The sequence below is a fragment of the Vigna unguiculata genome, chromosome 3 (genome assembly GCF_037176805.1).
Source record: "Vigna unguiculata cultivar grain cowpea cultivar isolate G323 ecotype 2 chromosome 3, ASM3717680v1, whole genome shotgun sequence".
In the NCBI taxonomy this organism is placed as follows: Eukaryota; Viridiplantae; Streptophyta; class Magnoliopsida; order Fabales; family Fabaceae; genus Vigna; species Vigna unguiculata.
This window is the reverse complement of record NC_140794.1, coordinates 54,680,555-54,693,950: the sequence shown is the minus strand read 5'-3', so window position 1 is coordinate 54,693,950 and position 13,396 is coordinate 54,680,555. Positions and strand designations below refer to the sequence as shown.

General features: G+C 27.3%; 1 protein-coding gene across 3 annotated transcripts; it reads right to left on the bottom strand.

Moving 5' to 3' along the window:
* Positions 1 to 3,478: 3,478 nt before the first annotated feature.
* On the bottom strand, positions 3,479 to 7,545 carry LOC114179226 (uncharacterized). 3 transcript variants are annotated; one of them, XM_085671696.1, is made up of 8 exons: positions 7,400 to 7,540; positions 6,799 to 6,937; positions 6,433 to 6,699; positions 6,162 to 6,337; positions 6,000 to 6,080; positions 5,781 to 5,856; positions 5,034 to 5,108; positions 3,479 to 3,896 (listed from the first exon to the last, which is right to left on the bottom strand). In XM_085671696.1, exons 2-8 carry the CDS (start codon positions 6,914 to 6,916, stop codon positions 3,697 to 3,699), a joined length of 993 nt encoding a protein of 330 aa, XP_085527822.1. In that variant the 5' UTR covers positions 6,917 to 6,937; positions 7,400 to 7,540; the 3' UTR covers positions 3,479 to 3,696. The 3 variants fall into 3 exon arrangements, with proteins under 3 accessions (XP_085527822.1, XP_027921289.1, XP_027921290.1); XM_028065488.2 differs by having other exon boundaries at positions 6,433 to 6,937; positions 7,400 to 7,545; XM_028065489.2 differs by having other exon boundaries at positions 6,162 to 6,331; positions 6,433 to 6,937; positions 7,400 to 7,545.
* Positions 7,546 to 13,396: the final 5,851 nt, after the last annotated feature.

Sequence of the window (13,396 nt, the reverse complement as noted above, 5' to 3'; positions counted from 1 at the left end):
TTCTCTTATTTCTTATCTCTTATCTTTTATCTTTTATCTCTTATCTCTTATCTCTTATGATTAATCTCTTATCTCTTTTCTCTTTTCTCTTTTCTCTTTTCTCTTTTCTCTTTTCTCTTATCTCTTATCTCTTATCTCTTATCTCTTATCTCTTATCTCTTAGATCTTATCTTTTATCTCTTATCTCTTATCTCTTATCTCTTATCTCTTATCTCTTATCTCTTATATCTTATCTCTTATCTCTTATCTCTTATCTCTTATCTCTTATCACTAATCTCTTATCTCTTATGATTAATCTCTTATCTCTTTTCTTTTTTCTCTTTTCTCTTTTCTCTTTTCTCTTTTCTCTTTTCTCTTTTCTCTTTTCTCTTATCTCTTATCTCTTATCTCTTATCTCTTATCCCTTATCTCTTATCTCTTATCTCTTATCTCTTATCTCTTATCTCTTATCTCTTATCTCTTATCTCTTATCTCTTATCTCTTATCTCTTATCTCTTATCTCTTATGTCTTATCTCTTATCTCTTATCTTTTATCTCTTATCTCTTATCTTTTATCTTTTATCTCTTATCTTTTATATTTTATCTCTTATCCCTTATCTCTTATCTCTTATCTCTTATCTCTTATATCTTATCTCTTATCTCTTATATTTTATCTCTTATCTCTTATCTCTTATCTCTTATATCTTATCCCTTATCTCTCATCTCTTATCTCTTATCTCTTATATCTTATCTCTTATCTCTTATCTCTTATATTTTATCTCTTATCTCTTATCTCTTATCTCTTATATCTTATCCCTTATCTCTTATCTCTTATCTCTTATCTTTTATCTCTTATCCCTTATCTCTCATCTCTTATCTCTTATATTTTATCTCTTATCTCTTATATCTTATCTCTTATCTCTTATATCTTATCTCTTATCTCTTTTCTCTTTTCTCTTTTCTCTTTTCTCTTTTCTCTTTTCTCTCTTCTCTCTTCTCTCATCTCTTATCTCTCATATCTTATCTCTCATCTCTCGTATCTTATCTCTTGTTTCTTGTGTTTCATCTCTTATCTTATATCTTATATTTATTATCTCTTATCTCTCATCTCTCATCTTTCATTTCTCATCCTTTATATCTTATATCTGATATTATTTCTGGTATCTTATATCTTGTATTTTGTAGTTCTTATATCTTACTATCTCTTAACGTAATCTTTTTCTTTCTTTTTTTCTGTTTTTGATTTTTATTTTTATTTTTATTTTTGTCTTGCTTTTGTTTTGTTCTTTTTTGGATTTTTTTTCCTTTTCTTTCTTGTTTTATTTTTTTTCTTTTCTTGTATTTTGTTTATTTACTTCGATCTTTTAAATTCTAATATAATGATCGTTATCTAATATTAGATTTCCTTCCATTCAATACAAATGTATAAACTATTTGAATGATGCAAAATTTCTATTTTTTAATGATAAATGATCATAGTAACTAATTTTTTGAAATGGTAGAAACAAAATAATTCATAAATGTATATTAGTCGTAATGATAGCATACATTTCGTTAATAAAAAACAATGATAAACTTTGTTTTTGGGGAAAAAATCATTAGAGGAATATAAAATTTGGAACTTATTGTTGTTTCAAATAAGTTTTTTTTTTTAAGATCATAAGTACGAGAATAGACATAAAAAAAATTAAAAAAGATATGAAGAAATAAGAATATTATTAGATTTAATTCAAAACACCGAACTTTAGAAAATTTGGGTAAGCAGCTTGAAATAATGTCTTGAACTTATGTATTATAAAATAGATATTAATATAAACCAATTGAAGATAATATAACTTAAAGCAACAAAATTTAAAATTAAATATCCCCAAACATAATGAACACAATGTTCAAAAACTATTTTTAGCTTTTCTTTATCTTGATTAACCCAATGACCTTGGAGGTATATTCGTATGAATCTTCATTTAGTTTATTTCGGGAAGAGGTGAGCAAGTTTCCAACTTAATTATTTGCAATATCATAGATTTTTACATTGCAAACAATGTATCCATTCTCATAATTTTTTTAAGTTTATTTGCCGATAATATATAATCATTTTTTTGTCAGCCTTAACTAACATTTGTTACTGATTAATTTGTAATTTTATATCTCGTTTAGACAATTTTTAAAATTCGTACTATAAACAGTATAATAAAAAAATAAATTACAAAAAATTGTCCAACCAAGTTGAATATCAATATCTTATCGGCTTTCCATATTCAATGAGTTCATGATGTAATATATAACTTATTAATTGAACTTATTATTCCTAATATAGAAGTCAATATTATTCTATCCTTTAAATATTCTAAATTGTCTGAGCAATCTATCAATCCGACCGAATGATAAATTTTGCAATATCTTGGTATGGATTTCTATGTTGACTCACCAATAAACTTTTAGGAATTTAAACATTATGTTTTGATGAAACTCAAAAGGCTAGATACTAAATATATTACATTTATATTATTTAACGAGAATAAATAAATTGAATTTTCCTTTTGGATACTTTATCTATTTTTTAAGTTTAATTTCATCATTTATTTCCAGAAAATCGATCTACTGTTTTATATTTGCAAAACAAGTTAAATCAATTAGTTTATCATTTTAATCTTTTTTAAATTAAATTCATGTTTACTATAAACCTTAACATTATAGAAAAATATCAAAATAAATTTTCTGCGAACATTAATGAAACAATATTTAAAAAAAAAAAACAAAAGTAATATTTATTTTCTAGATTATTTTCACATATGTCAGTGACATAAGATTTATTTTATAATTTTTACTGCAATTAATAAATTAATAAAATATTAAAAATTCATAAGATTTTAAAAAGATGAGCCTCCGAGTTATGCATGCACAAATGGTATTCCACCATCTGTTAGTGATTTTGATTAACATTTGTAATTCTTTCGTGTTATTTTCACATTAATTAACAATATTAATTTTACAACCAGGTAATCTATATAATAGACAACTTTTTTCCTACTTTTCAATAATACTAAATCATACAATTTTAAGAAATTAAAATGTTAATATTTTATGCAGATATATAACGGCCTAATCTTAAAGGATGAGTAATTTCATTGGTCTAAAAAAGTCACAAAACTATATTGGAAGACTCATCATCTATCTAACAAGACATGATGATCCAGTTGAATAATTTTCATTTTTAATTAGTAGATTGATTTGTATAATCCTACACAACCACAGTTCTTCAAATCACATAACAAGAATTAATTAAAGTAGGATTAATCGATTCTGGACATAGAGCAAGAAACATCAGGCACAGGTTCTTGGCAAGAAAACATCTCACGAAAACCAGAAAACATCTAAACATTAAACAGCTCATGCATGACGATAGAGGACGCTATTAATTTTATGTATTCAGGTCATAATGTAGGTCTTAAACCCCTATTGAAGCATAAGAGAAAAGACAAAAGTCACCATATACCTATTGGGAAAGGGAAGAAGAAACATATTATTAACAGTAAGAGCAATGAGGTGATATACCTGTAGTGAAAGGGAAGAAGAAACACACGACAGTAACAGTACTAATGTCATATACCTGTAGGGAAAGGGAAGAAGAAACTCATAACAGTGACAATACTAACTAACATGACGACGCTGTGTACATTGATAATTGATTCTAAGTATTTTAGCAACATTAAAGCCTTAATTTCGGCCACGCCCTACTCCTGGAAGGTTGTATGGACTGCTACCATTTGAATGTGCCCTTGCTCTCTTCTGTTCGCCAGAAGAATCAACATCATTTGATTCAGATATTCCGGTCACCGGATGGCCATGCTCCGATGAAGGAAGTGCCCAACCTCCCCGCCTCGCCTGCACAGCCTCGCCATTACTACCGCTAGCTTCTGAAACACAAAGACCACAAACTTAAAAAGACAAACAACAATTCAACCGAGCTCCTTAAAGTGAATAATATACTTCCAACGACATGATGCAAGTCTTTTAGCACAAAAATATAGATCACCCCCAGTGATTATTACTACTTATTTCCATGTCACAGTATTATTTTACTCAATTTCATATTTTGTTTGGTTCTTTTCCAGATTTTGTAGAAGTATGCATGATAGCTCCGAAGCAGCAAATTTGCAAATGCAATATATAACCAAAAGTATATGAACATAAAGAAGCATACCCGCAACATACTGGAAGAATTATTTCTAAGTGTGAGCGAATGTGGGAGTTGAAGGAAAAATGAAAGGAAAATTGCAGAAAAAGAGCTCCAAAAAGGAAATACAGAAACAGTGGTGCTACGAAAATGGAAATACAGAAAGCTGATCTATTAGTTTTTTTTAAGGAAAACCTAGCAGCTTTGAAAAATAGTAAAAATGCATGTCATTCATAAAACTGATTTCTATGGAAAAAAAAACAATAATGATGACCACTATTCTGAATTATTTACGCATAGTAAGTAATTAATACGCACATTTTTTCTTCACAGAGAAAAGAGAAGAAAAATTAACAAAAGAGAACACTATAAACCAAAAGAACAGGGGTAAAATGCAACTGTGAGAAGTGGGGGATCGCACTCAGGCCGCAGAGCACTTCACGAAGACGTTGGTCAACAAAAAAACTAGTGCATTGTTAAAACTCAAAACTTAAGGTTTAAGGGCATTTAAAATTTTTAGGAATACTTCACTGTTGCACACAGGTGCGTAACAGGCGCTTACAGCCATGACACTAAACCGTGTGCTATTATACTGTGCAAACAGCAGCCCTAGCCACTCTACCACTATACCACACTATGGATAATACAGTAAATTATTTTATTTTGTTCAATTGTAGTTATTCAAGTACATTAATAGTTATAATCCATTGAGTAAATTACAATATTTAGCAGATATTTATTAAAAAAATATAGTTAAGGAAGCTATCGGAACATATATGAAAACATATAACTGTAAATATTATAGTAAACATATAACTGTAAATATCCTATTGTAAATAATAGAAATATCTTCCAGTGAATAGAGATAATTACTCACCAATACTCCCAGTCCATCCAGGCATATAGTTTTGAACCTTCACTTTCCATTCTTCTTCAAAGCCAGTAAGTTCCTCTACAATATCAAAAAACCTTTCAGGAATGCAGACATAAAAGAATATGAAAGTGTGAAAGTAATCTCATATATCACGAATAGTGGTCAAAACCATTATAGCACGATAGTGGATAGCAGGATGATCACAACTACCAAATTTCTATACATAACAAATAATTTCCATTACCTAAAAAATAGCCATAATTAATTGCATATTAATAGTTAGTCATAATTCTAGCCAAACACAGGAGTCAATAACAAGAAGGGTAATGCAAGTAAAATAAAAGGAAAAAAAAGTAGAGAGACAAAGGTCACTGTAAGGTTTACTTATCTGAACTGAACACAACAGTGAAAAAGGAGAAAACAAAACATAGACATATAACATATCATACGCACAAATGTGAAAAACTAAACATAAGTCCCTCTTTGAGGTGAACAGAACCCCAAGGATGTGATCAGAGTAAAGACCACAGAAAGAGTCCCAAAGAATGTGGGTTAGCTGGAAACAGAGGAGAGCTACGGGTCAGATGGTTGCATTAAATAGTCACTGCTATAGAAAGCTAAAACAAACCAGCATTCCATCAAAGGACCCATAGCTGCAACATTACTATAGCAACACTATGATGAACCGTTGACTACTATGGTCATATGATATCACACCATACTTCCATGAAAATCGGATACATGACCTACCTTCGTTTATATTATGCAAAGTCTGCATAGTATCCACCCTACCATCAGAATGCAGTTTCTTGGAGAGGGAATGACCCTACAAAACATCACATATAAGTAAAACCACATGAGTAAGAGACCTGTTAAAAGTTAAAGAATTAAAAGTTAACAGCAAAAGTTATTCCAAAACCAAAACAAATGAATCTACCATAGCAACCAAAGAGAATAGTATAAGAATACCTTGCCATGAATGCCTCTAGAAATTACGTGAGAAGCTTCTCTTTTTGAACTATCAGCCTCCTTGCTCTCTTCGAAGGTCACCTAACAGAAAAAATGGCATCAGAAAAATAACATTCTGCAAATCTTTCACTATAGCTATTAGTCAACAATTCAAATGCTTACTCCATCACTCCCACTCCTTCTTGTCCTTGAGGAGGTATAATATGTTCCATTTGCACCACCATAGCTAACTGTTGAACTCTGGAAGAAGAAGCCTTGAGATTGAGGCTGAGGCCCAGTTGTAATGACTCCGTTGTACTCATTTCCAGAGTACATATGTCTGCTCTTCTTCCCTGCAACTTGAATTATAAATAATCAGAGTAAGCAAAACCAAGCTGCACATTTTTGAGATAGAGCAAAAGCACCTATTGGTGAAGGAGAAGACATGCATTACCTTCAGTTTCATCATCTGGATGTTCAACAGAAGGTTCATCATTTGACCTACTATGCTTTCTTGGATTTTCTTTCCTCTCTTCTGTTGTGTCCTCGTTTTCATCATCAGAGTCCAATTGCTGAATGATTGGTCCCCTTTGTCTACTAGGCTCTGGAGCTTGACGGTCAAGGAACCCAGATGGATGCACCCGCGGGAATTGATGTCGAATAAACCCGGATGGATGCATCTCTGGGACTTGACGCTGAAGAAACCCAGATGGATGCATACCTGGTGGAAAAGGAAATCCAGTAGAACTACCAAAGGAACTAGATTCAAACAGCCCTCCAAAAGGCTGGGTGAAGAAAGGATCGTCAAACGGGTCCCTACCCCCAAAAAAGCTTGACAGTAAACTCCTGGGAGGTCCAAAGGAACCAAACCCTCCAAACCCACCAAAAGGGTCACCAAAATTGGAGAAAGGATCCCTGCCTCCCCCGCGTCCTTGCATTCTCTCTATGCGCAGTATTCACTGAAAATACAGGTTGCAATCAGGGTAATTAAAACTCAATAAACCATTCAAATATTAATCAAGGATTTAATACAACCTATTTCAGAAAAATCTTTTCATAATAAATGATTATATATTTTTATTAAATTCTTGCTGCAAATGAACTTGTAAGAGGATATAAGAATATTAATCATTGTTTTCTAATGTAAACACATGCTTTAAACCCTAGCAACTTCCTGATAATCCCTAGAAAGGCCTCAGAAAATAGGGCCAACGGGCTTATTTGCATATACCGACTTTCAATTACAGAACCAATGAACCAAAAAACATGTTAACTAGTTTATTTAAACTGGAAGAAAGGTGAAACAACACAAATGAATAACTAAGAACGGAAAATGTTGAAGCATAACACGAAACCAGATAAACATAATTCAAATTAAAAATCCGTAAAATGAAAAGGGGAGATTTGACAGAGAGGTGTACCAGAGAGACAATGGGAGAGTAGAGAGGGCGAAATCGAAGAAGAGTGCTGAAAGACGAACCGAATTACTTGAAACCTAGAACTGTGTTCCCAATTTATGCACATTCACTGGATGATTCGTAATTCTTTCATGAAAACAGAACTTTCTAGCACAATTATATATATATATATATATATATATATATATATATATATATATATATATATATATATATATATACACTAGTAAAAGTAACGGTTAATTTTTAAAAATTTAATAAATAATTAAATTGTAAAGGGTAAAATTGGAATTATGAAATGTGGACACAAAAGAGGAAATCTCCTTTATATAGAATTATATATATAGAGTTATATATGATTCGTAATTCTTTCATGAAAACAGAACTTTCTAGCACAATTATATATATATATATATATATATATATATATATACTAGTAAAAGTAACCGTTAATTTTTAAAAATTTAATAAATAATTAAATTGTAAAGGGTAAAATTGGAATTATGAAATGTGGACACAAAAGAGGAAATCCCCTTTATATAGAGTTATATATATATATATATATATATATATATATATATATATATATGGAGAACGCTAATTAATGTACCAAGTACATCGGTTAGAAAATAATAAATGTATATTAATTTTCTCATTTTTATATTAAAAGATAAAATTATTAATTTTATTAATTAAAAAAATATAAATACATATAATTGAGTTTGTAAAGACAAAAATATTTGATTTAATTAGTCACTTTATAACTATTTTTGTTCTTATGTGTCAGTTTGGTACCCGCTTTTAAAGATGTGTCAATTGAGTCTCAACTTTTGAAAAGTTGTTGTCTCAATCAGGTCCCTTTCAGAAAGAAAATTATTAACGTCGTTAACAATATTGATATTTAAAATGACTTACAAAATTAAGTATTGATACTTATATTCAAATTTTGTTGTAAAAGTCTTGAATCAAATTAACTGTTAATAATTTTTGTCTGAAAATGACATAATTGAAAAACATTTTCAAAAGTTAGGACTCGATTAACATATTTTTTAAAGCGGGTACCAAACTCACACATTTAAACGAAAATGAGTATCATCCAACTAATTAAAGCAAAATATTTTTAAAATTTTTAACAATAAAAATAAGTATTTTGAAAACTTAATTAAACTTCAAATTGATATTTTTATTTTTTATTTTTTATTTTCGTAAATTTTTTAGATGTTTAATATTATTTTTTGTTAATTTATTTTTTTTATGTTTAATTATATTTTAACTTTTAATAACATTAAAATATAGTTATTTTATTATTTAATTGTTTTTTAACTTTTACTGATAAATATTAAATTAAATCTTATAACAACAGTGTAATACTTATGGGTATTCTGGTCTTTTAAATAAAATAAAATTACATTAATTGTGATTAGATAATATTTCATTTAATATTATAATTAACTATAAAGTTTTCTATATCTTAATGTATATTAATTATTCTTAACTAGTGTCCTTAAAACATTAGTTAACAAGACCATATATATATATATATATATATGGGAGAATGTTAATCAATGCACCAAGGATATTGATTAAGAAATAATAAATATGTATTGATTTTGTCATTTTTATATTAAAAGATAAAATAATTAATTCTATTAATTAAAATAGGGTCTTACTACCCTTAGGATATTGGTTAAGGATGGTTAATATACACAGAATTTTACAAAAGTACATAATTAAGTGTGATATTAACTAAAATTTGACCCAACAACTATTAATACAATTTTATTTTAATTAAAGGACATAAATGTTATACATGTGTGTTTAATATTTTATTTAATACTCATTAATAAAAATTAAAAAATCATAAAATCATAAAATAATAAAATAAATATATTTTAATATTTCTAAAAATTAAATATAATTAAACATAAGAAAATTTAAATTAACAGAAAAATCAGGAAAAAAATAGTGTTGAACATCTAAAATTATAAAAAAAACAATTAAAGTATCAATTTGAGTAGAGACTTAAAAAAAATTTAAAGTCCTTGTTTTGTATCAAAAAATTATTGTCTAAATATTAAAAGGGTATTTTTGTCTTTAAAAAATTTGTAATATACATTTATATTATTTTAATTAATGTATTTAATTGTTTATGTTTTAAATTAAAAGGATATTTTTTAATTTATTTAAGCAATAAAAATAAGCATTTTGAAAACTCAATTAAATTTCAAATTGATATTTTTATAAAATTTTTAGATGTTTAATATTATTTTTTGTTGATTTTTCTGTTATTTAAATATTTTTATGTTTAATTATATTTAAATTTTTAGTAACATTTAAAATATAGTTCTTTTATTATTTAATTATTTTTAAAATTTTATTGGTAAACATTAAAATAAAATATTATAACAATCGTATAATACTTATAGGTATTCTTATTCTTATCTTTTAAATAAATAAAATTGTATTAATTGTGATTAGGTCAGATTTCATTTAATATTACAATTAACTATGAACTTTTCTAGATTTTAGTGTATATTAATTATCCTTAACCAGTACTCTTAGTACACAAATTAACAAAACCATATATATATATATATATATATATATATATATATATATATATATATATTATCATATATCAGATAACATATATCATGGTCAGCATCCATTGAGCACGAACATACATAGGCCTCTTTTAACCAAAAAGGGCCCAACAACCTTTTCACCACCTTAGTGAATTTCAGCACTTCAATTTTATTTTTAGGTTACACTCATTTTCGTAGAAAAATATCAAGTAAGTTCCTTTCTTTTTGTTTGTCACAATTAAGTTTCTATTTTGAAAAATTTGTTGCAATTAGATATTTTTTAAGTAATGCACTAATGACATTAACTATGTATCATGTGACGACTTTCGGTTTGCTTAATTTTTTTTTCTTGTGTAAAAAAATGTCGCATGTCAAACTAAGATTATGCTACATGATACAAACTCAATAATATAATGATAACTAACACTTATCATTTCACACAATCTAAAATTGTTTAATATGGCATAACAATTAAAAAAATCAGAAGATCAATTCAATGCATTTTTCAAAATAAAAAATAGTTTAAGAATATTTAACTTATGATAATAAGAGAAAAACAGCAAACAGAACCATTGATATTGTATTCAAATAGGTATTTCAAAATCTACAATAGACATCTATCTACTCAATTTGACACTCAATAAAATAATATCAAATTACAATGTGAGCATTGAGTAATTAATCTTATTTATACAAAGAAAATGCTTTTTTCACATATAAAGAAACGAAGTAAATTTTGTGGATATTACTCGAATTTGGAATACTAGTCAATTTCTTTATAGGCTTAAATAACTTTTTGGTATTTATTTTCGTAATGTTTGTTACGGATGGTTCTCATTTTGACATAATGTTTAAAATGGTCATCATTTTCGCAATTCATATTTTATTTGGTCATTTTTTGTAACGCCGTTTAAATCATTAACGGAGCATTGTACAGGTGGCACGATTTGTATTAGAATGTGTTACGTGTACTGTACATGTGTGGTAATTAGATATTTGAGGATAAATAAGTGAGCTAGGGTTTTGGTAAGGAATGTTGGGGCAGTTGGCGGGTTTTAAAAATATCCGCGGGTACCCGTGGATACCCGATATCCGCAAATATTCAAAAAAATATATATTTTATAAATTTTTTAATATAAAATTATAAAAATAAAATATAAATTAAATTATAATTATATTTGACATAATAAAATATACTATTAATTTTAATTTTAATTAAATTTAACTTAAAAAAATATAAATTAAATTTTAATTTTAATATTTTCCGGGTATCGGGTACCCACGGGTACGGATAATATGATACCCGTACCCGAACCGTTTATAAGCAGACATTAAAATACCCGCTACTCGCTACCCGTGGATAATAAATACTCGCGGGTAGTAACTATCCAATGCGGATTTTATTCGCGGATATCCGCAGGCACGGGTATTTTTGTCATCCCTAAGTACACGTAACACACCCTAATACAAACTGTGTCAGTTGTACAATGTTCCGTTAATGATTTAAATGACGTTACAGAAAAGGACCAAATAAAACACGAATTGTGAAAATGATGACCATTTTAAACATTCAGTCAAAATGATGACCATTTTAAACATTTTGTCAAAATGAGGACCATTTTAAACATTTTGTCAAAATAAAGACCATCTGCAACAAACACTACGAAAATGAGGACTAAAAAGGTATTTAAGCCTTTTTTATACTACTCAATTTTTTTATGACAATCCCCTTCCTTTAAAAGTGAAATTCCTATTAATTTATTATTTATCCATATACTAATCACCAATATAGTTAAATGAAACATGCAGTATTACTAGTACCATATATTTTTGAATTAAAAATAATGATTCAACATCTGCTTATTCATCATTTTATAATTAAATTGAAATTTGTTCATATATAGATGTCTATCAATTTTTTAAGGGTTAAGTATGATTTTTAGTCCCTGAACTTTGACAAAAAAATTGGAATTTGTCTCTGGTCGAAACTTTGATAAACTTTGGTCCCTAAACTTTAAAAATGAATGAATATAGTCCTTTTAACCCAATTTTGTTAACTTTTTTTTTTAGGTTTCGAATACATTTCTCAATAAATATTGGAGTTGTTTACGCCGTTTGACACATTCTTGACTCAATATTTACTGAGAAATGTATTCGAAACCTAAAAAAAAAAGTTAACAAAGTTGGGTTAAAATGACTATATTCATTCATTTTTAAAGTTTAGGGACCAAAATTTATCAAAATTTCGACCAAAGACGAATTCCAATTTTGGGTCAAAGTTCAGGGACTAAAAACATACTTAACCCATTTTTTAATAATGAAAAAAAAATTCAATGGTGTTCTAATATTTTCTGACGTGTTAATAATTATATAGAACTCAACAGAGTTTATGAACTCTTCAATTTTAATATACATTTAATTTTCATTAAACTATGGAAAAAAATTGAAGACAAATATTATTAATTCTTAATCAGTTGTGATTATTTTAACGTCCATCTTTTAATATTTAAACGGTCATCTTTTAATAATTAAATAAAGACAAATAATCATTATTATTATTTCTTAAATAATAAACATTCAAACTATTTATAAGAATTTGATAAATATGTTAAGAGAAGGAGTTACTTTTTAATTCTTTGATTAAAATAAAAAAAAATTAAATACTATTGTGGTTCCTGTTTTAGTTTGATCTTGATTTGCTACAATATATTTAATTATGTACTTTTTGTTTATGTCGTTTAAATTGATGACAACATAATGTATAAGCTAACATTGTTCACGTTATTTGGGTGGACTGTCCTAATTATGATTGTTTGTGTTTTGTTCAAGTAAGTGTTTATTTTAGTTAAATTTGTTCAATTTAATTGAAAAACTACCGTAAGTTTGTAAGATTGTAATGATTTTTTTTTAAATTGTATGATTAAGAATGTATTTAATGTATTTTAAACAAAGCATAAGTGATTCATATCTTTACTTTGTGTATTTACATATTTCTATAAATATTTAATAAAAAAACGTTAATTTTAGTAAGAATAATAACATAAAAGTTATAAAAAAGTAAATTTAAGGAGGGATAATATTGTTTCATTTTTACAAAAATTGGTTTGGGACAAAATTGAAACTAAAAACAAATAAATGGACCAAATTAAATCATTTTGACAAGTGACACAATTGTGAAGTGATACAGGTAAAAAATAAAAAAAATTCAAACAAAATTCAAAAGTTTTAAAATACCAGATATTGACAGGTAGCGTTGACTTTAACCCCGTCTGATCAAACTAACGGTAAGAATTAACTTGAATTATTTTTAAGAAAATGAAGACCAAACTGAGACAAAAGAAAACTTGAGGACCAAACTAATATTACTTGACAGATAAAAGGATCAAAGGAGTAATTTAACCAAAAATAAATAAAA